The sequence below is a fragment of the Magnolia sinica genome, chromosome 1 (genome assembly GCF_029962835.1).
Source record: "Magnolia sinica isolate HGM2019 chromosome 1, MsV1, whole genome shotgun sequence".
NCBI classification, from domain to species: Eukaryota; Viridiplantae; Streptophyta; class Magnoliopsida; order Magnoliales; family Magnoliaceae; genus Magnolia; species Magnolia sinica.
Genome location: NC_080573.1, coordinates 5636097 through 5660749, shown reverse-complemented (window position 1 = coordinate 5660749; position 24653 = coordinate 5636097). Strand labels below are relative to the sequence as shown.

General features: G+C 39.3%; 1 protein-coding gene across 1 annotated transcript; it reads left to right on the top strand.

Moving 5' to 3' along the window:
• The first annotated feature begins 11759 nt into the window (after nt 1-11759).
• LOC131246680 (transcription factor ABORTED MICROSPORES-like) lies at nt 11760-13707 on the top strand. The gene is made up of 3 exons (XM_058247388.1): nt 11760-12356; nt 12899-13075; nt 13395-13707. The coding sequence occupies exons 1-3, from the start codon at nt 12180-12182 to the stop codon at nt 13464-13466; spliced, it is 426 nt and encodes a 141-aa protein (XP_058103371.1). The 5' UTR covers nt 11760-12179; the 3' UTR covers nt 13467-13707.
• The last annotated feature ends 10946 nt before the right edge of the window (nt 13708-24653 follow it).

Sequence of the window (24653 nt, the reverse complement as noted above, 5' to 3'; positions counted from 1 at the left end):
TTCATGCACACTTTGTTTGTGCAAATAAGATATTAGATGCTTTTCAATTTTTATCCATCCAATAAATTTCCGTCAATGTGAAAGTAAGATAGTCAAATGAGCTTAATTTTTTATTCACAATATATCTACATTGGGTACCATAATTTGGACAGTTTAATTTCACAAATTGTATGCCATGGCAATTTTCAAGTGCTTGTATATCATCCATTAAACCATCCAGAGTATTACAGTTTTTGTATATCCAGGCACTCAGAAAATGTAGACATGAGAATATTTAGTCGCATAAAATTGAATAAGCTGGCTTGTGAATCTTGGACACTTGTTTGTGATATTTTCACTTTTAACCATCCGATGAATGTCCATTGATCCAATAGTCAGATAATTAAATGAGTGTAATCTTTATTTCATGATACATCTAAGTAGGAAAAGTGGAAAATATTAATTTGGATAGTTTAATGCCTCTTACTTGTGTGCCATGGATGCAAATTTTAAATAATATTTGACAGTTTAATGCCTCCTACTAGCTTGCAAGTATTTGACTTTTAAATGATTTTTATGTGCCTGCGTATCATCTATCACAATCTGCAAGAGCATACAACTCATTTTTATGTCCTGCAAGGTAGGTAAAGCTGGCTGAAGCCTGAATCTTCCAGCCCTGTGTCCCCAAGGAGCCTGAGGTAAGTTCCTCTCTTTATGTTTTTTTTATTATTATTTTTTTTTTTAATTGGAGAATTATTTGATAGTCTGGTAGGGTATGACACTTGATACACGGGCATTTAGAAAATGTACAAGTAACGTATATTAAATAAAATAAGCTGAATAAATCATGGGACTCACCGTCCGTAGGTCATAGTCTGAAAATAGATTGGTTAAGTGATCATGAGCCTATGATTCTAGGCACTTGGTTGTTAAATTAGGACAATTTAATACTTCTCAATTTTAACCGTCTAAATCTACAATAATTCTATATTTTCATTTTTAACCATCAAATAGATATGCAACAATCTGATGATCAGATGATCAAATAAACATAACTTTTTTGTTCATGATACATCAAACTTGAAGGTATAATTTAGATAGTTTAATCTAACTTGCTTAAATGTACCACTTGAAATAAGTACTCTTTGACTTATTTAATCAACCATCATTATGAGAGCTTCTCTTTTTTATGAAGATGTTAAAGCATATGATACTCATGTATAATTCTACATATTATATCATAGATAGTTATTTCAATAGAGTTATATATATTTGTTAAGAATTTTATTAACACAATAGTAGGTCGCATACACAAGTTATGTTGTTGTGTTTATCTCAGCTGTTTCCTTTAGTGTGGCCCATCTGAATTTCAGATCATTATTATTTTTGGGTTTTAGAGTAAACATTTGTCAGTGGACTAGATGGACCAGGTGGATCTCAAGGACATGGCTTGCTGGTAGCTCAGGTTATATAGCTACCCTCTAATCCAAAGCTCTATAGGACCATTAATGTGATGTTTGTGTTATATCCACTCCGGCCATCTATTTCGTTAGCTCATTTAGGGACAAGAGCTCAAATAAGAGGGAGATCCAAATCTCAAGTAGGCCACATGAAAGAGGATTGAATACCCACTGAGGACTCCGGGCCCATTGAATTTAGATCATGGCTCATTTTGTTACTAAGCGCCCTCTTGTGTAGGCCATAAATTGTGTGCTCAGGATCATCAGATGCAAGCCCATTTCATGCAATGGTCAGCTTGTGGACGGTCTGGATTGGTGATCTTCATGATCGTACAGAGCAACGATCATCTGCTTGATGGATCCCATCGGTCACGTCTCGGCCGTTGGTTGAAGGTACAAGTCCATCAATTGGATGTGTAGCCTGTCCAATCAGTTAGATGTTTGTACCCTGGGCCATCTATAGCAAGACCCACCAAATGGATGAACTAAATTCCCTAATTCTACAGTCACATGCAGATATGATCACAAACGATGAACCAGATGGGTTCGTCGCGGCGTACGGAATACCTCTTAAGAGGAGAATCTTGTTATAACAAAAATCTGTTCTTTGGCTAACAATAAAAACTGCCAAGCCTCAAGTACAGACGTGTGTGGATCACATGATCCTCCGACTAAGGACGCGTTTAGTATCCTTGGGCTACCGGTTTGTAGTGTACTTGCAGGCCCCTGATTCAACTATCTAGACAAATTATCTGATGGGCCCTACCATCAATGATTTCGTGATGTTCAATGTTAACAGATTTTTTTTTTTTTTATTTATTATTATTTTATTTTTTATTTTTATTTTTATTTTTTTTATTTTTTTAAGAAAGAAAGAAAAGAAGGTTGCTAGAGTGGTGCAAATTCCAATATGGGGATCTATTCTTCATTGGCCATCAACCGTGGGGCCCACTAGATCAATAGTTTTTACTCCAAGCACACCTACCATTTCGTGGGAGCATGACCATCAGATTTCTTTTCAAAACTTATTTCTTTACTTTGGAATGTGTTATACACTATTTTTAGATTAAAATATCCATGAGTTTCTTCTTTTTTAAAAATTTATATGCATATATCTTATTTTATCATTACCATTTGGCAAATTCTTTGATAGAAACTTCTACCTCATGAAAATGAGTTCTTTATTTTCTTCTCTTTACCAAATGCTATATCATTATTTGCATGAAACAATGATCACAGTTTGTAAACGCTAATAATTCTCTTGTTATAAATCGAATTAGGACAATTTTAAATTCATCGTAAATATAATTTAATAAACTTTTGAGTGACTTTAGAATCATCCCATTTAAATACCGTTTAATCATTTAAAAGTTGAACCAAATTCCAACTCTTGACATGTAAGACCCGTGTCCTAAACTATATCTTTCCGTAGGCTTCCGTGGTCCTTCCAGTCGAATTCCAGTGACCAGCGATCTTTTATCGGCATTTGCGCGCGATCTTGAGTCGTGGCCAGTACATCTGAGTCGACTCGAGTCGAAACTTGTACCGTCATGACCGCATTGTCGTCATGGTTCCAACGTCGCGTCTCGTGCGTCAATGCGATGCTCATATCACTAGTTATGGCCCGCGCATTGTAATGACTATTGACTGCACGTTGCAAGACCCACCTATTGCAATGACACAATTTTCTAAGTCATCATGGGGTGATGTGCTAGGTAATCATTCCCTCCTCTTTTCCCAAAAGTTAACATCTAACCTTACCTAAGCATTAGTGATGGCCTTACACCATTATGACAAGTCATAATAACTTCTCTCTCTTATCTCTCTCTCCCTCCTCTTTCTTCCTTATTCTCCAACCTTTGCAAGAGCCATGGACGTCCCAACCCATCTCCATGGCCAGCCCTCTTTCACCTTAGATCCCCTTCAATCCTGCCATTAGAAGCCCATCTCCACCGTCGAAAAGGATCCTAGAAGGCTTGAGGACCCAAAGGATTAAAGAAGGAGTTGATCTAGAGATGGGCGCTTCTCTCCCTCTCTCTCTTTATCCTCCCCCTAGAATGAAGTGGGCCCTAACAAATTGTGTTAAATCTACTCCATCCATCAGACAGTGTGGCCCACCACATTTCAGGGAGATCTGTTGTCTACTATTGGGACGATGGGAAGTCTCACCCGCTGGACTGAAATATATATTATATATTTATATTATATTAATATATATATGTATATATACCTGCATGGTGGGCCACGTCCATGTGGGACCCACCATGATGCTGTGTTGTTTCCACACCGTCTAGCGTTCAGGGACGCTGGACGTGGCTAGATAACGAAGTGTGCGTTGACGGTGGGGTGTACTACAGCAGCAGGAATATATATATATATATATATATATATATATATATATATATATATATATATATATATATATATATATATATATATATATTATAGTTTGTTCCAAAGCCTTGAGGTGGGCTGCTCATGCAAGCCTCACCTTGATGTATGGATTTAATCCACGCCGTCCGTCCCATTCCCCAGTCATTTTAGGCATTGAGTAGAAAAATGAGGCCAATCCGACTTTCTGGCAGGCCGTAGCATAAAAAACAGTATTTTCTACCGTTGAAATCCACCTTAATGTTCCTATACACTAAAATACCTCTGATATTGGGTTTGTTTGGCTTGTCTTGAGCCATAAGAGCCAGTGGATGGGGTAGATTCTCCTAATGCGGGGCCCCACCTATGAGAATCCCAAGAAAATACAAAAATAAAAAAAAAAGTAATGCAGCAGGCGTTGTTGCTGCAACGACCACAGGACGCGCAGCAGCGTCCTGCTGGATTGGGTCGTGAAGGGGGGGCAGGGACGTGGGTCCCATCCGTGGCACCCACTGTGATGTGTGTGAAACATCAACCCTGTGCATTTGATGGGCCTTAGGGCAGTAAGCCCCCTCCCAAAAATTAGCCATATGTGGAGCTCAGGTGGTCCACGTCACAGGAAACAGTAGGAGTGAACGTTTGCCATTGAGACCCTATTTGGGCCACAGAAGTTTTGGATCGTTATGAAATTTGTTTTTCCTCTTTATCCGGATCTATGTGACCTTATCAATGGCTTGGATCGAAAATAAATGTTAAGGTGGGCCCCACGTGGGACCCACCTCTTTGAAACGTATTGGCTGGTATACAGCAACTATATAGCTGCTGTATTGATGTCCGCCGTAGGGTCTGATCATGAGGCCTGTGTTATTTCCAGACTGTCCATCCGTAGGGCCACCCTGCATGTGTTGTACGTGTAGGGCATGGGCCAACTTTGATGTATGTACCTTGCATTCACGTAGTGCACGTGGAGCCAGCCGTGATGTATGGATTTAATCCACACTGTCCGTCCAGAATAGATGTTGGACGCTGCATCCTTTCAAAAAATAAATAAATATATATATGTGTGTGTGTGTGTGTGTGTGTGTGTGTGTTAAAATAATATGTTATATAATATTCAATATATAAGTACTATATAGACATCTAGTGAGCCCCACATGAGACCCACCTGCTGCAACTGATTGGCTGAAGAGCCTCACACCAGCTAATAGCTGATGTACGACGTCAGCATGTCTTGTGGCCCACCACAAGGTACTTGAGATCTGCACCGTCCAACCACGTGGACGGTGGATCCCACTTCGAGGTAATATCCTATATCCCTAGCCATCTATCCTTTTGGCACGTGTGGGGCCCACCCACATGTGCTACATGTGTAAGGTGGGGCTACCTTGCGGTACATATTCTATAGCAGCACCATCCATATGTATTAACTCTGTAAGTTTTGTGGGCCTGATCATTTGGTACACCGTCCATCCAATCGACGTGGGACCCCACCTTGTGTTATGTGTTGTACACACATGTGACACGTGTGACAATGGGACCCATGTGAGCACTGTTTCATCCACACTATCAGCACGTGCACCAGTGGGATGGCCCACCATGTGGAAATCCACCATGATGAAAAGTATTTTTGACTACGCCATCCATGTCGTCCATCTGTTGAAAGATCCATCGTGATGTATGTTTTGTAATCCACACCGTTCACGTATCTGGACGGTGCTGGACAATGTTTGATGTGTTGATTTGCATGGACAACATTTGGATGGTGCCGAATTACTTGGACAATGCTTGGATGGTGTTGATTTACCTAGGTAATGTTTGGATAGTGCTAATCATCGTTAGTGGGCCATGTGCCCCATGGAATGATAGTGTGCAGTGATACACATGTTATACCTACAACTATTGAAATGATTTTGGTGCGGCCCATGTGATGAGGCCCACCTTGATGTATTTGTAGCCATCCATGAGGCCCACCTTGATGTATTTATGGCCATCCACGAGGCCTACCTCGAGGGATTTGTAGCCCGTCCATGAGGCCTGACATGTTGTATATGAGGCCCATGTAATGCGGCCCACTTGATGTTTATATGGCTCATGTGGTGTATTTGAGGGATCATATGCAGGGCCCACCTGTTATGTGTTTGTGGCCTTTTTATTGAGGCCCAATATGATGTTTTTATGGCTCACCTGGATACATTTGTGGCCCACCCCTAAGGCCCACCTTGATGTGTATTAGTGCGGCTCGTTGATGCGGCCCACTCAGCGTTTGTGAGACCTATTGGTGTGACCCGTTGATGCGGCCCACTCGGCGTTTATGAGGCCTATTGGTGCGACCCGTTGATGTGTCCCATTTAGGTGTATTTGAGGCCCATGGGCATGGCTCATTGTGATACGTTCAAGGCCCTTCTATGAAGCCCAACGTGATACATGAGAGGCCCATGAATGAGGCCCAATGTGATGTATGTGTAGCCGTTATGTTGTGTATGATCCTTTATGTAGGCCACTCCTTAGGAGCAATGTTGGTTAGATGTCCACATTAATAGTCAATGATGATTAAATGCCCTCATTGTGACCTTCCCGTAAGCCTTATTAGTCTCATTCACACCATTCTCTTAGTGGGCTAACCCAAATAAGTGGGCCCCATTCGCCATAGACGGAGGGCTCCGTGTTATCGGATTTGATATAACCACGGCTGAGAGCCGATCTTTATATTATGATTTGATTAGCCGTTCATATATGGATCCCGCCATGTATATAGGCCGATTATCGATTTTGATTATCGAGACCAATTATCGATCAATTTCGACTATCGTGGCCGATTGTAGAGGCCCATTGTGATGTATATGCGGCCCGTATTTGAGGCTCATTATAATGAGCATTCGACTTCGGCTTGATGCATTTGAGCCCTATCTAATGTATGTGAAGCCTATGTGATGAGGCCCATTGTGGTGCATTTGAGGGCCAGGCGATGAAGCCCGTTGTGTTGTATATTAGGCCCATGTGAGAGGCTCATCGTGATGTATATTAAACTCTTGAGTGAGGTCCATGGTGTTGTATATTAGGCCCTTGTGCGAGGCCATGGGTCCATTATATGTTAGGTTCTATGCGGGCCATTCCTTGGAGACAACATTGGTTAAATGTCCAATTTGTCAAGGCCGATTGTTGATGTCGGTTATTGATACCGATTATGAATATGTGACAGCATAGCATCATGATACATGCCCATACGCATCATCTGCATGTTTATCATGAGATGTAGTTGACCATTGCATATGTCATTGGGCAGGTTGTTATGAGACTCTTTTATAGGCAGAGGTTATCTCACATGAGCGCACGGTATGCGTAGGATTGATGCATGACTGGATTGTATGACTCATGCATCTTGTATTGTGATTACTATACGTCCTAGCGACATCAGAGCCATAGCCTCCACAGGCATATCATGGATGGCCAGATGAGACGCCAGAAATCTGTTCTAGCATTGGGCTGTCATAAATGACCCTGGGTGAAAATTTTTAAACCCTCTTGGTACCAAAGGATGCCCCAACGTCGAGACCGAGTGGATGTATATGAGCGCATGTGGGCCGTATACCAGTAGGCCGCGTCTCCCACTGTATCATGGTCGGTTGGGAGGGGGTGTGACCTTACCCGCCTAAGTGAGGGGGCAATATCTAGATTGAGTTTGACCAGCTTGAGGAATGGGTCCGCTATCGACGAGTCGGGCCCGATATTGGCAGGTGGATAGTGAGGTCTCTTCCACTTACCTAGTTGTGCGCTCGGATAGGGACGACAAGCTGACGTAGAGTGTAATAGACCTCAGTGATGATTCTATAGAGGAACTGTACTGATATGTGGACTTATTGAGCAGGAGTTACATACTCATTCATTCACTCACTATCTACTCGGGCTGGTGGTGCGCAACTATTTATTATGTGTACCTTCATAATGGCCAGGATTTCGATTAGGGCGCGCGACTAACGTAAGATCAAGAGTTTACCATATTGAGTCTGACTATCCAAATTTAGGTATGGGACTGGTTTGGATAGAAGTCTCTTGTGATGGACCCCATAGCCCGCGATACTACGTACTATCATCCCGACTTCACACTCCAGTATGGTCATTCCATTCGCACCGCACATTGCATGACATCCGCGGCATATAGCATTTTAGGTTACCGTGTTTCTGCATTTATATGGTCTAGATACGGCTGACGTATTTGTGAACTCATCAGGAAGTATATATTGCATTGCATCCTGGGCATCTGATAATTGGCTGTCTATGACTCTTCATTTGCATAGCTGATCTGTATTGCGTACTCTGATATTGTATGACTCATGAACTTGTCAGTATTTTCGCTTAATCTATTATCGTATAATTTATGATCTTATCAGTATTTCTACTTAATCTAATAATTCATGATCTTGTCAGTATTTCTGCTTATTCTGATATTGTTCGATTTATGGATTAACAGTATTTCCAGTATTGTATGATTATGACATTATATTGGATACTTGACACTTACACCACTCTCTAAGCTTTCTATAAGTTTATGTACGATAGATGCGTGCAAGTGATGTTAGGTTGCATCGACATTGAGCATGGAGAGTGTAGCTGTCTTCTGGAGCGTTGAATTTATTTGGACATATGTATTTCCCTTTCAGCATTGCATTCAAAGTTTATATTAGTGGATATGTGATGATGATGTTGTTGCCTTTGTGATTTTGGTATACTTGTGGTTATGCTTATTACGAGCTAAATGTACATTGGAAAGAAAAAGTCCTCCTTGTAAGATCCCAGGATCGGAATTTGGTGTATGGATGCTAGAAGCCGAGAATGGGGTACTACGGAGGCTGTCGGCACCGAATTCGACAATCGTAAATTTTATGAGCCCGATTTCTGAATTTGGGACGTGACATGACAAAACATTAATTTAAGCCCAATGCTTTAAAGAAAGAAAAATAACATATCTTTTTAAAGTTGACTCTTTTATTTCTCTCCTATTTTTTGTCAATTTCTTCTAAGTAGACCAATTTAGAAATCTGTTTTCTAAAAGTTGACTCTCTTTTTTTCTTTATTATCTTTCCGTCTATCTATTTTTTAAAGCAAAAGATCCAGCTAAGCAAAATCTTATAAAAAAAAGTATAGCACATTTTTTAACAGTGAAATGTTTGTAATTATTTTGCATCTAATTTTCTCTCACTTTATTCCGGAAACAAGCTTAATTCAACATAATAGGTAAGAAGAAAAAAAAAAATCATTTTTCTAGAATGAAAGTTTCTACTGACAATCTGTTAGGGAATAATAAAAAAAAAAAGTAGAAGTGCATAGAAAATTGAAAACAATAATTATGAGCATTTTTGTATGAGAAAAAGTGTACATTATTATATACTTTAGTGTGTATATATATATATATATATATATATATATATATATATATATATATATTAATGTTTTGAAAAGCAATACTATAGCTAAGCTACCACTAAACAATGGATATACTCAGGGTAAAAATTCAAAGAAGAACCTTGCTCCTCAAGCAACAAAAGATGATGATACGCATGCCTTATAAATTACTTTTAAAATTACATACTAGCAGTAACTCAAATTAAACTGTCTAAATTATGACCACCTGTTTATATGCATTGCGAGCTAAAAATTAGGGGTATTTGATCATCCTACCATCGGATTAGTGGACATTTATTAATCAGTTAAAACTAAAAAAATGTCTAATGATCCTTTTGTTTACATACCCTCACACTCACACACACCACATTGGTACTTGAAACCCATAGGGTGGTCTACTACTTAGCCATATAAAAAAAAATCACATGATACTATATTTCAACAAAACAAGTGTCCACCAATCAATAGTTAGAATTGTTTAGCCAATCTTATTTTTGGACTGCAGCTAAGCAGCAATGGGCTCCACAATTTAGCCTAATTGACTTTGAAATTTTAACCAGTATTTCCAAGAACATGTATATCAAGCGTCATTGGCAGCCGGAGTATTAAATAACTCCGCACGTATCTTTCTAACAATCTGTACTTTCCGTCTGATAATACAAGCTGCAAAAGTACCAGCTCCAGAGGGATCATATGATCCTCCCAACAGAGGAGGCGTTTAGCATCCTCATGCCACTGGTTTGTACTTGAAGGACCCATGATTCGGTGATCCAGACCAATGATCCAATCGTACCCTACAATGGATGATTCATGCCCCAAAATTATCGACGGTTCAAATTCAACCTAGAAAAAAGGCGACAGTTTTGTTAGGATCTTGCAAATTCCAATATGGGGGAACTTCTCTGCACTGTCCATCCAATGTGGGGCCCACCATATCAATTGTCCAGATCGCTGCACCAGGGCCCCACTTCATCCTCACTCCAAGGCTACCCATAAAATTCGGAAACGGATTGGCTACTCCCCCGCCACCAGCCAATGGCTGGTGCTTGGTGGTCTGTGGGCCCCACCATGATGTATGTGTTTCATCCATGCCGTCCATCTATTTTTATAGATTATTTTATGGTATTAAGAAAAATGAGGTATATCCCAATCTTAAGTGGACCACATTACAGGAAACAGTGTTGAATGAACCTCGACCATTAAAAACTTTTTGGGGGCCATAAAAGTATTGGATCAAGCTGATCTTTGTTTTTTCCCTTCATCTGGGTCTTTATGACCTAATCAACAGATTAGATGTCAGATAAAAAGTACAGTGGGCCTTAGGAGGATTTAAATGATGGATATCCAATCACTATTGTTTTCCTGTGGTGTGGTCCACCTAAGATTTATATCCCTTATTTTTAGGATGAAGCCCTAAAATGATCTTTAAAAATGGATGAACGGAATGGATGAAACACATACATCATGGTGGGGCCCACAGACCACCGAACACCAGCCACAGGGCTGGTGTCAGGGGGAGTAGCCAATCCGTTCCCATAAAATTCACGCTCCAAGGCACAACACCCTCATGCTTCTCTGCACTCCTGTGTACGGCCAAACCAACCAATCCTACTAAGAGAATCTCATGCTCACATCCAACCTGTTGGACTGCTTGTTTACCATCCAATCAGCTGATAATTTTCAACATGTCATGTTAGTGATAAATCCAACCTGTCCAAAATGTTGACACCAATACAAAGATCACCTTAGGAAAAAATCAGACTAATCTGCCTATTTACTGGGCCACACCAACATTTCTTTATTATATCTATGGTTATCATTGTTTTCCATGGCATACCCCCATCTAGATAGTAGAATGTGTGGATTTTTTTCACACTGGATGATCCTTTTGGTGGGGCCAACCTATTAGATGGATTGGATTTTACACAAACATGAAAGGTTGGGAGTCATCAGCCGGTTGGACGTTAAGTTAACATCCAACCGGCTGGATGTGAACGTTCCTCCTACATAAATATCAGGTTTTGGCGCAAATTCAAATGCAATTCCAAGTTGGGTAGTCAGGACAGGATGGAATATGGTGCCGAGCCAAAGGTCCAGTACAAGTCCAAGAACCTGGTAGCTGAGAGGAATAGAAGGAATAAGCTCAATTCAAGGCTCTATGCTCTACGTGCATTGGTCCCAAACATTACAAAGGCAAACCCATGAATTTCATTTCCCATTTGGGTCTTTTCCCACGTTAATGATTTTATTATCTTAGCTTGTTTTTTCTTATTAAAATCAATATTTTATGGGTTCTCTAACACTAATGATTCTCTTATGTTAGCTTAGCTTTCCAGCCCGTTTGCTTGTGTGCCACTTAAAAAATGAGTTCATTTCATTTTAGTTAATCATAATATTTTAGAGATCGTGATTGTTGGTTATTGAGAATATTTTAATCCTTTCCGGAAAGAAATCTCTAATGTATAATTATCATCAACTGAAATTAGACTCTTTTTTAAGTGGCAGCCAAACAAGCGTCTAGTTTTGCTAGTAAACGTTACTCTCTCTTCTTTTTTTTGGGGGGCATTTTGTTGTTTTTATTAGCCTAGCTTCTATGTTTCCTTATAAAAAGACCTTTTACTTTTTGGGTTTTCTTATGTTGCGTTTGGATGCACTATCGAATTAAATAGCAATAACTAGTAATTTGGTGAATCAGATATTGTTGAATTGCAAGAACCTTCTTTTACCATTCATGACTTGGGTTGTCATTGCCATTAGGTTCCTTTCAAGTTGGTCTTAAAACTAACATAATGGCAATTTGAGGGCTACTTCTTCCTTATTAGTTCTGGAAAGCATTACGATTTGGTAATGTCCCTTGAATGAACATAACGTTCATGATAAATTTCAGCTGTCCACCCAAACACACCCTTAGATTATTGATTTTTGTATTCAAACTCAATTGTTTCTTATTAGTCTTTTCTCTCATATTAGATGAATAAAGCAACTATCATTGACGACGCATATGATTACATTAAGGCGCTAAAGATGGAAGTGGAGAGTCTCCAAAATGAGCTTGTGGAAATTACCAACGAAGAGAGAGATAAACCAACGATTGTCGCAAGCACAAGCTGCTTGGAGGAGTCGGTGCAAATGACCGAAAAATGCAAGGCATGCCATCTATCTTGAGATGGTGGATGATTTTTAATTTTTTATTTTTTTGGTTTTTCTCATTAACATGACTGAGGGATCATACCTAAAAGGCCTACTTACAATGTTGCCTTGCACGTGCCAATGTAGCATGTATGTGCATGATCTTGGCCACTCATTGAGTGGGCAACACCATCTATGTGCCATGGCTTGAAAATCAGGTCAATCAAATCATTATGAGGGCTAAATACGGTTTTTCGAATGTGGAATTCTTTAACTTGCCACTATTGTAATACATATGTTAGTCTACCTAATTACCAAATTAGCATGATTATTTGGGCTATGGCACATACTTCCGACAAGTGATCACATAGTGATCAAGAGAAAAATGCATTGAAACACCATTTTAGTGTCACCCAAACACTCCCTTAGGCCGTGGTTAATCTGGTGGTTTCCATCAAGTAGATGGTAGAGATGGCATATAAACCGAGTTTATGTACTAATTTTTTATAAGCATTCTTATAAGAGTTTGATTTTAAATTTTCATTCCTAATTACATATAGGTAGAGGTTGTGGTGAGTACCATAGATCTTAATAAGTTCAACATAAAGATAGTATGTGAGGAAAGGCAAGGTGGGTTTACAAAACTGATGGAGAAATTGGCTTATCTTGGCTTAGAGGTGACAAGCATCAATGCTACTACATTCAAAGGTGTTGTTTTGAATACAATTTCTGTACAGGTAAGAATAACCTCAAACACTTCATGTTATTACTCATGTTTTTTTAATTGGATTTTAATATTCATTGAGCTCATCTATGATTCTTGATTCAAAATCATGGTTTAAAAAATATCAGGTGCATTATAAATGGACCGCCAATATCAGTACCAAAATCACCTAAAATGTTCATGTCCAAACTTCACAATTCATAGCATGCATTGTTAAATGCGGGAATCGTTTGATGCAATCTCCAACGGGATACCGAGCCATGCTTGGATCTTAAAAGCAATTATCATCATCGAAATTTATTTTATTTATCCTATTTTTCACATGATTGCAGGGGAGAGAATTGGAAATATTAAAAGCAGAACAAGTGAAGGAATGCCTCATGCAAATGGTTACATACAATTAGGCTAATGAAGAAAGCTGTCATTGCTACCATTTTTATACATCTCCCTTCCTATATATCTTTCAATTTATTATATTTTTATTAATTAAGAATTAAGTACTATTTTTACCCATAAGATTGATATAACAGCCCATAAGTTATCCATGGGAACAAAAGTTGGGAAATCATCTATCACGACCAAGTTAGTTATGTCGGAGAATTTATTATCTAAGATTGTCAGCGTATTATTGATATATTATAAAATTCCATGTGAGAGTTTTTGCAATATTTTCCAAGTCATGGTAGACTCATGCCTTCAATTTTGACAACATGGTTTAATGGTCTACATTTTGGTTTGCCATTTTGTTGGGAACAATCCTTTTGAAATGGAACAAAGATATTTTGGTTTTTGTATGTCTTGATGGTCCTTTGGGCTTTATTTTAATTTCTTTAGGTATGGTTTATGAATACTTATGTGATACATTTTTACCATCTTTTCACCATAGTGACAAATCTTGTTCTCGACAATTTCTCTCATGATATATATGTTTTTCTCGTGTAACAAAGGAAAAAAATTGCTAAAAATAAAAATTGCAAATTTTTTTGTTGTAAATTAATGAATGGTTTTAAATTTTCAAATATGCAATGGTATAAGTTGATTTTTTTATATACTTCTAATCAATTTATAAAAAATAAAAATAAAACATGCTAAGATTATAAAATCTCAAAGTACTAGCTTGAAAATTTTATATATCTATATATGTATGTATGTGTGTATATTTATATATATCATTTCATCAATTTTTCACCCAGAAAAATGGTGAGATTTTAAAAATCACGGTAATATGTGTGACGATGCTTCGCATAGCATACATGAGTTTTACTTTCAGTGAATGGTAAAACCATGGTTCTATGATCTAAAATATTGGTCTTTTGAATCCTACATGGATGAGGCATGCCCTAAAAATCTCCCAAATTGGAAGATCACAATATCTAGGTCATTTTCATTAGAATTTTGACCTTTGTTGTACTTCTTTTGTTAATGGTCTACATGTAGGCTGTAAATAGAAAATTATATATTGTCCTGTTGAAGAGATTTTTAAGATATAGTCATCCATGTTGGAACAAAATAAACTAATTTCTGGGTTACCAAACCATGGACATACTTGTTGAAATTGAAAATTTATGTAAACCATACAAAGATTTAGGCCACACATATCATATAACTCCCTTGTGTCTAATAACTTTCCATTGTTTATACTCAAGTCCTCCCATCATGGTGAAATAAGCTACTTGTAGCTTGCGTTTGGGACACATTGTCCAATTAAATAACTATAATTAGTTCAATATGTGTTTGGATGTAACATGAAATCACGATTGGTGGGACTTTATAGCCAGTAAGGCATGCTTTGTTTGATATACAATAAGGCAGGATTAGGTGATCCACATGTCTCAAAATTAAAGTTGTCAAACAGTAAATCCAAGGGGAGCTAGGGGCTGTGGATTCCTCAAGCTGATAATACATCATAGGTGGTGAGATATGGCTCATTTCACCATTCAATGGTATATCATGACACCGAGGACTGTAGCACTTCTGTAATGGCACAACGGTTGATAGAAATTCTCAATCCATGTTGAATGTGGAAATTCTAACTAGAGGGGCAGTTTGATCATCATCATGTATTAGAGTGCCAAGCCTGAGTAGGGTTGTTTTAGACCAAAATGATTGATATGGCCCCATTTGCAAATAATCACTTAAATAATAAGTTTGTAAATAACTAATTAAATTCATGGTTATTGCAGTCATCTACTTTTAGTAAATTTTTTGAATAACTATTAACTTTTTTGGCATATTTTTAAAAAATGACGAAGATGCCTTAGTTTGGAACTTCTCACTCTCTTTATCTATGTGCATCTCAAAAAGAAAATCTCCATTAAAATTATTATATGCCATGTTCTAAGAAAATTAAAGGGTTTATGCTCTTCTCATAGAGATGAACTTTGTAGTATTTTTCATATGGGCGTCTTCTTCATTTTGTAATGGTTATCTCTAAAGTTAAGAAAAACTAATGAAATGTAGGTATTTGCGGTAATGATGAATTATCAATGTAGTTATTTGCAAACCATATATTTTTATGTGTGGATTGCAAATAATGTAGCATTGGTGTGAGAATTTGCAACAACCTCTTCAAAATTTGATTTTGTTCCATAGATGCCTGGAAAATGTTGCTACTCAAAAACTTACCCTGTCTATCTTTATCAATAAACTTAGTTCAATCTTCATGGTGTTATGGGTTTGTGCCTGTCAAGGCATATCAAAGGTCAAAGAATCAGATCAATTAAAAAATTAATTAGCTATGCCATTTAGTCAATGCATTTAACATAACTCAAATAAAGCCTCGAGTACTGATATGTAAGCAATTCTTCCTAGAGGTTTGCTCGAATTTATTTTTATGTACTATAATAAGATGCATTGAGAATCTAACAACTGGATTTGGGCCTTTTCAATGATTTGAATAGTTTATTTGATAAACTTTCCTTAGATAGGAGATGCCCTAAAAAAATTTCAATTTGAATATCCCAACCTATTGATTATAAAAAGGTTATGGTCATGTTTAAAGGAAAAGAGTCATATTATCAAAAATTAAAATAATTCAATTGTGAGCTATCATTTATAATTTTTCCACCATATGAAGTGATATTTATCATAAACGGCTGGGATCATTGGAAGATAACTTTGATTCAAAGGCTAAAGTCACGACATATCATATTGCAATCATCGAGATTTATTTTAGCAAAAGTCTTTTTCCTTTTCTTTTTTTTTTTTCTTCTCTTTTTAATACAAAATTTCTCTTGTATCACCTAAGCGTCCCCTATTAACACAATACTAACATTGTTTAATTCTAAATTAATCACAATGTTTATTGAACAAACCTTCATTTTAAGGTACTTGGTGAAATGTATAATAGGGGTTGCATTCATCCATTCACATGCACAATAATATAGGAGACTGATGTAAGATGAGGAAAGGATGACTCGATAAAGAATCAGGATCACACAAATTTAGTTCTGAGATGCCTTGATTAGATAAAAACAACTTAAATACGATTATAACTTCCAATGGTCATAACTTTTCTAATTAGTCATCTGTTTTACATATATAATATATTGTTGGAAAGCCATCAATGAACTCTATATGCTAGCAATGCCTGTACTTTTTTAAAACAACTTGTTTAAGAGATTATTTTTAGATTTTAAGTTAAAAAATTTAACATATTTTAGTGACTTTTGATTTTTGTATTTTAAAATATTTTATTGTTTGCAGAGCCCACTTCCAATCCTTTTTTAGATGATGGAAGGAAAAAAAAGTCAAATTTGTTTAGAATTTGTTTATTATTTTAGAAAACTTTACTATTTTAGAAATGTTACAAATAGAAGGGCTTTGTAAATAAACTTCAATTAATAATATTATTTTTAAAAAATTCTCTTATGAATTTAAGGACTATTTTTGAATAGAAAACAATCTCCTCTTCCATCCAGGCACTCGCTACGTGGGCATGCATTTTTGTTTCTCCATATTGCATGCTTGGAATATGTCAATGACGACCCAACCAGACATCTATGGGCTCCATCTTAACGAGTTTGACATTCATAATCTAACAAATGAGTGGAGTCATTGCTGGTTTCTGTCTTCTAATGTTCGCTTATATGTTAATGATTAAAGGATTTCAGTCACACAAACATTGTGATTTTTGGACCATGGATGACTCAATATTGGAAATACCAACTTAACGGTCTTGATCGCATATACATGTGACGTGTGCCAAAATGACATGGAATGTCCGGAAATGCCATATACTTTTGCCAACCATTATGCTTTGGCCACCCATTAAATTATGGGCACCTACTGGACTTTTGGTTGTCCAATTACTATAAATTGGATTTATGATCCATCTTTAAAGGGCCACAATTTCCACATTGTGGATTGACACACATGCATTCTTAGAGCAAGTGCATGAATCCACTGCTTAAAAGAAGAATCCGGATCCTCTGCTTGCTATATGCTAGAAAATCCTGGTTAATGCAATTTTATTGGGCCACATCATTACACACTGCATTTAATGCAACAATGCTAACAATGTCAATCATGATCTGTACCAATCACAATACATAAAAATAAGATTTTTCTGCTTGTGATAAGCTGAGGATTTGAATTCTTAAAAGAAAGGCACATGGGTTGCTGAGCAATGAAGTGCAAAAGCAGCCCTATCCATTAGGGGAGGCAATGGGCTGGGCCATGTTAGGCTTGGGCTAGGCATGACACTTAAGACCAAAACCCAAGATGGGCCTACCACAATGGGCCAATTCCAAGCTTGAAAAGATTGGTTGAGTCAAATCCAACTCGACCTGGCCCGAAAAAACTTGGTAAACTTTCTATTTTCCACTTGAATGTTCCCAAGCGAGGATAACCTGTTACCCTTGCTGTGTGGGCCCACCTTGATGCATTTGTTGTATATCCCCACCATCCATCCATTTTTTTTAATCTTATTTTAGGATGCAATCCCAAACATTAAGAAAATTCAAATCTCAAGTGAACCATACCACTAGAAACAGTCATGAATAATCATTAAAAACTTTTTGTGGCCACATAATTTTTGGATTAAGCTGATCTCAGTATTTTCCCTTCATCCAGATCTTCTTGATACTATTAACGGGTTGGATGGCAAATAAATATTAAGAAATTCTTACAATGGGTCATTGAAATTGTTAATGGTAAGGCACTCAATCAACACTTTTTCCTGTGGTTTGGTCCACCTGAGATTTGGATCTACTTAATATTTGAGACCACATCCTCAAATAGACTGGAGAAACAATTCGAAGACATGAATATACAACAAAACATCAAGGTGGGCTCTATGGTAAGGGTAACGCCTAATCCACTCCTTGTTCCTAATCTATAATCTATCAATTGTTCATGTGGACCACACGTGCACAAAATATTAGATAATTTAGAGGAATGAAATCAACAGTCTATATTCAAGATGGATAGATTACCTAATAAAGACATAATATAATGTTGGGCTGGGATTGGACAAGCTAAAGTGACCTGAGCAGGTGCCTAACCCAAACATTGATCAGGTCATGCATGTAGTGGTGTCAATGGGCTGGGCTCAGGCCTGAAAAATCAGAATTTTAAACCAGCTCTGCCTGATGGCCCGGCCCGAAACAGTTCAAAATCGGGGCCAAAACCTACCCCAGGCCCTGCTCGTTGACAGCCTTACATCACATGCATGTCGGCCTAACCTAGCCACAAGCCAAGCTAAGTGGGTCCAAGCCCAGCCCAATGGTGGCTCTGGTCAGGTACCCTACCCATCGTCAACCTTGTTGTGAGCGCGATCCAAGCTGATAACTGTGTTTTCCCTTCATCCAGGCCGGTGTGAACTTATCAACGGGTTGGATTGGATGGAAAATAAACATTACGGTGGGCCCAAGAAATTTTTAATGGTGGTCGTTCAATTACCACTGTTTTTTGTGGTGTGGTCCACCTTAGATTTGGATCTACTTCATTTTTGGACTCATGCCCTAAAATGATCTGTATAAACGGATGTACGGTGTGGATATATAACAGATACATGAAGGTGGGCCCCACAGTCAGGGTCTCACCCAGCGATTACCCTGCCCTCACCGAATCCGCGCGCAAGATGGTAGAGGGTTTTAGTGGGAACGGATTAGTTGTTACCCTTACCGTGTTGGGATCATATTGATGAATTTTTTGTATATCCATACCGTCCATCTGTTTTTTCAGATCATTCTAGTGAGTGATATAAAAATTTAACCAGATCCATGAGTTTCTTCTTTTTTAAAAATTTATATGCATATATCTTATTTTATCATTACCATTTGGCAAATTCTTTGATAGAAACTTCTACCTCATGAAAATGAGTTCTTTATTTTCTTCTCTTTACCAAATGCTATATCATTATTTGCATGAAACAATGATCACAGTTTGTAAACGCTAATAATTCTCTTGTTATAAATCGAATTAGGACAATTTTAAATTCATCGTAAATATAATTTAATAAACTTTTGAGTGACTTTAGAATCATCCCATTTAAATACCGTTTAATCATTTAAAAGTTGAACCAAATTCCAACTCTTGACATGTAAGACCCGTGTCCTAAACTATATCTTTCCGTAGGCTTCCGTGGTCCTTCCAGTCGAATTCCAGTGACCAGCGATCTTTTATCGGCATTTGCGCGCGATCTTGAGTCGTGGCCAGTACATCTGAGTCGACTCGAGTCGAAACTTGTACCGTCATGACCGCATTGTCGTCATGGTTCCAACGTCGCGTCTCGTGCGTCAATGCGATGCTCATATCACTAGTTATGGCCCGCGCATTGTAATGACTATTGACTGCACGTTGCAAGACCCACCTATTGCAATGACACAATTTTCTAAGTCATCATGGGGTGATGTGCTAGGTAATCATTCCCTCCTCTTTTCCCAAAAGTTAACATCTAACCTTACCTAAGCATTAGTGATGGCCTTACACCATTATGACAAGTCATAATAACTTCTCTCTCTTATCTCTCTCTCCCTCCTCTTTCTTCCTTATTCTCCAACCTTTGCAAGAGCCATGGACGTCCCAACCCATCTCCATGGCCAGCCCTCTTTCACCTTAGATCCCCTTCAATCCTGCCATTAAGCCCATCTCCACCGTCGAAAAGGATCCTAGAAGGCTTGAGGACCCAAAGGATTAAAGAAGGAGTTGATCTAGAGATGGGCGCTTCTCTCCCTCTCTCTCTTTATCCTCCCCCTAGAATGTAGTGGGCCCCACCGAATTGTGTTAAATCTATTATATCCATCAGACGATGTGGCCCACCACATTTCAGGGAGTCTGCCGTCTACTGTTGGGATGGTGGGAAGTCCCACCTGCTGGACTGAAATATATATGATAAATTTATATTATATTAATATATATATGTGTGTGTGTGTATATACCTGCATGGTGGGCCACGTTCATGTGGGACCCACCATGATGCTGCATTATTTTCACACCGTTTAGCATCCAGGGACGCTGGACGTGGCTAGACAAGGAAGTGTGCACTGACGATGGGGTGTACTACGGGGAATATATATATATATATATATATATATATATATATATATATATATATATATATATATATATATATATATATATATATATATATTATAGTTTGTTCCAAAGCCTTGAGGTGGGCTGCTCATGCAAGCCCCACCTTGATGTATGGATTTAATCCACGCCGTCCGTCCCATTCCCCAGATTATTTTAGGCATTGAGCCGAAAAATGAGGCCAATCCGACTTTCTGGCAGGCCGTAGCATAAAAAACAGTATTTTCTACCGTTGAAATCCACCTTAATGTTCCTATACACTAAAATACCTCTGATATTGGGTTTGTTTGGCTTGTCTTGAGCCATAAGAGCCAGTGGATGGGGTAGATTCTCCTAATGCGGGGCCCCACCTATGAGAATCCCAAGAAAATACAAAAATAAAAAAAAAAGTAATGCAGCAGGCGTTGTTGCTGCAACGACCACAGGACGCGCAGCAGCGTCCTGCTGGATTGGGTCGTGAAGGGGGGGCAGGGACGTGGGTCCCATCCGTGGCACCCACTGTGATGTGTGTGAAACATCAACCCTGTGCATTTGATGGGCCTTAGGGCAGTAAGCCCCCTCCCAAAAATTAGCCATATGTGGAGCTCAGGTGGTCCACGTCACAGGAAACAGTAGGAGTGAACGTTTGCCATTGAGACCCTATTTGGGCCACAGAAGTTTTGGATCGTTATGAAATTTGTTTTTCCTCTTTATCCGGATCTATGTGACCTTATCAATGGCTTGGATCGAAAATAAATGTTAAGGTGGGCCCCACGTGGGACCCACCTCTTTGAAACGTATTGGCTGGTATACAGCAACTATATAGCTGCTGTATTGATGTCCGCCGTAGGGTCTGATCATGAGGCCTGTGTTATTTCCAGACTGTCCATCCGTAGGGCCACCCTGCATGTGTTGTACGTGTAGGGCATGGGCCAACTTTGATGTATGTACCTTGCATTCACGTAGTGCACGTGGAGCCAGCCGTGATGTATGGATTTAATCCACACTGTCCGTCCAGAATAGATGTTGGACGCTGCATCCTTTCAAAAAATAAATAAATATATATATGTGTGTGTGTGTGTGTGTGTGTGTGTGTGTTAAAATAATATGTTATATAATATTCAATATATAAGTACTATATAGACATCTAGTGAGCCCCACATGAGACCCACCTGCTGCAACTGATTGGCTGAAGAGCCTCACACCAGCTAATAGCTGATGTACGACGTCAGCATGTCTTGTGGCCCACCACAAGGTACTTGAGATCTGCACCGTCCAACCACGTGGACGGTGGATCCCACTTCGAGGTAATATCCTATATCCCTAGCCATCTATCCTTTTGGCACGTGTGGGGCCCACCCACATGTGCTACATGTGTAAGGTGGGGCTACCTTGCGGTACATATTCTATAGCAGCACCATCCATATGTATTAACTCTGTAAGTTTTGTGGGCCTGATCATTTGGTACACCGTCCATCCAATCGACGTGGGACCCCACCTTGTGTTATGTGTTGTACACACATGTGACACGTGTGACAATGGGACCCATGTGAGCACTGTTTCATCCACACTATCAGCACGTGCACCAGTGGGATGGCCCACCATGTGGAAATCCACCATGATGAAAAGTATTTTTGACTACGCCATCCATGTCGTCCATCTGTTGAAAGATCCATCGTGATGTATGTTTTGTAATCCACACCGTTCACGTATCTGGACGGTGCTGGACAATGTTTGATGTGTTGATTTGCATGGACAACATTTGGATGGTGCCGAATTACTTGGACAATGCTTGGATGGTGTTGATTTACCTAGGTAATGTTTGGATAGTGCTAATCATCGTTAGTGGGCCATGTGCCCCATGGAATGATAGTGTGCAGTGATACACATGTTATACCTACAACTATTGAAATGATTTTGGTGCGGCCCATGTGATGAGGCCCACCTTGATGTATTTGTAGCCATCCATGAGGCCCACCTTGATGTATTTATGGCCATCCACGAGGCCTACCTCGAGGGATTTGTAGCCCGTCCATGAGGCCTGACATGTTGTATATGAGGCCCATGTAATGCGGCCCACTTGATGTTTATATGGCTCATGTGGTGTATTTGAGGGATCATATGCAGGGCCCACCTGTTATGTGTTTGTGGCCTTTTTATTGAGGCCCAATATGATGTTTTTATGGCTCACCTGGATACATTTGTGGCCCACCCCTAAGGCCCACCTTGATGTGTATTAGTGCGGCTCGTTGATGCGGCCCACTCAGCGTTTGTGAGACCTATTGGTGTGACCCGTTGATGCGGCCCACTCGGCGTTTATGAGGCCTATTGGTGCGACCCGTTGATGTGTCCCATTTAGGTGTATTTGAGGCCCATGGGCATGGCTCATTGTGATACGTTCAAGGCCCTTCTATGAAGCCCAACGTGATACATGAGAGGCCCATGAATGAGGCCCAATGTGATGTATGTGTAGCCGTTATGTTGTGTATGATCCTTTATGTAGGCCACTCCTTAGGAGCAATGTTGGTTAGATGTCCACATTAATAGTCAATGATGATTAAATGCCCTCATTGTGACCTTCCCGTAAGCCTTATTAGTCTCATTCACACCATTCTCTTAGTGGGCTAACCCAAATAAGTGGGCCCCATTCGCCATAGACGGAGGGCTCCGTGTTATCGGATTTGATATAACCACGGCTGAGAGCCGATCTTTATATTATGATTTGATTAGCCGTTCATATATGGATCCCGCCATGTATATAGGCCGATTATCGATTTTGATTATCGAGACCAATTATCGATCAATTTCGACTATCGTGGCCGATTGTAGAGGCCCATTGTGATGTATATGCGGCCCGTATTTGAGGCTCATTATAATGAGCATTCGACTTCGGCTTGATGCATTTGAGCCCTATCTAATGTATGTGAAGCCTATGTGATGAGGCCCATTGTGGTGCATTTGAGGGCCAGGCGATGAAGCCCGTTGTGTTGTATATTAGGCCCATGTGAGAGGCTCATCGTGATGTATATTAAACTCTTGAGTGAGGTCCATGGTGTTGTATATTAGGCCCTTGTGCGAGGCCATGGGTCCATTATATGTTAGGTTCTATGCGGGCCATTCCTTGGAGACAACATTGGTTAAATGTCCAATTTGTCAAGGCCGATTGTTGATGTCGGTTATTGATACCGATTATGAATATGTGACAGCAGCATAGCATCATGATACATGCCCATACGCATCATCTGCATGTTTGATATGAGATGTGGTTGACCATTGTATATATCATTGAGTAGGTTGTTATGACACTCCCTGATAGGCGGAGATTGTCTCACATGACCGCACAGTATGCGCAGGATTTATGCATGACTAGATTGTATGATTCATGAATCTTGCATTGTGATTACTATACGTCCTAGCGACATCAGAGCCATAGCCTCCACAGGCATATCATGGATGGCCAGATGAGACGCCAGAAATCTGTTCTAGCATTGGGCTGTCATAAATGACTCTGGGTGAAAATTTTTAAACCTCCGTAGCTAGGAGACGCCCCAACGTCGAAACTGAGTGGATATATATGAGCGCATGAGGGCCATATACCAGTAGGCTGCGTCTCCCACTATGTCGTGGTCGGTTGGAAGGGGTGTGACCTTACCTGCATGAGTGAGAGGGAAATGTCTAGGTTGAGTTTGACTAGCTTGAGGAATGAGTCCGCTATCAATAAGTCGAGCCTAATATTGGCAAGTGGATAGTGAGGTCTCTTCCACTTACCTAGTTGTGCGCTCGGATAGGGACGGTAAGCTAGCGTAGAGTGTAATAGACCCTGGTGATGATCCTAGAGATGAACAGTAGTGATATGTGGACTTATTGAGTAGGCATTGCATACTCATTCATTGGTTCATTTACTATCTACTCGAGCTGGTGGTGCACAACAATTTGTTATGTATGCCTTCACAATGGTTAGGATTTTGGTTAGGGCGCATGACTAACCTAAGATCAGGAGTTTACTACATTGAGTCTGACTATCCAAATTTAGGTATGGGACTGGTTTGGATAGAAGTCCCTTGTGATGGGCCCCA

Bases quoted from the DNA above. Each gene is read 5' to 3' on its own strand.
- LOC131246680 (XM_058247388.1), top strand. From the start codon at position 12,180: ATGAATAAAGCAACTATCATTGACGACGCATATGATTACATTAAGGCG. The intron at 12,357-12,898 runs GCATGCCATCTA...AATTACATATAG, and splicing joins AAATGACCGAAAAATGCAAG to GTAGAGGTTGTGGTGAGTAC. The intron at 13,076-13,394 runs GTAAGAATAACC...ACATGATTGCAG, and splicing joins TGAATACAATTTCTGTACAG to GGGAGAGAATTGGAAATATT.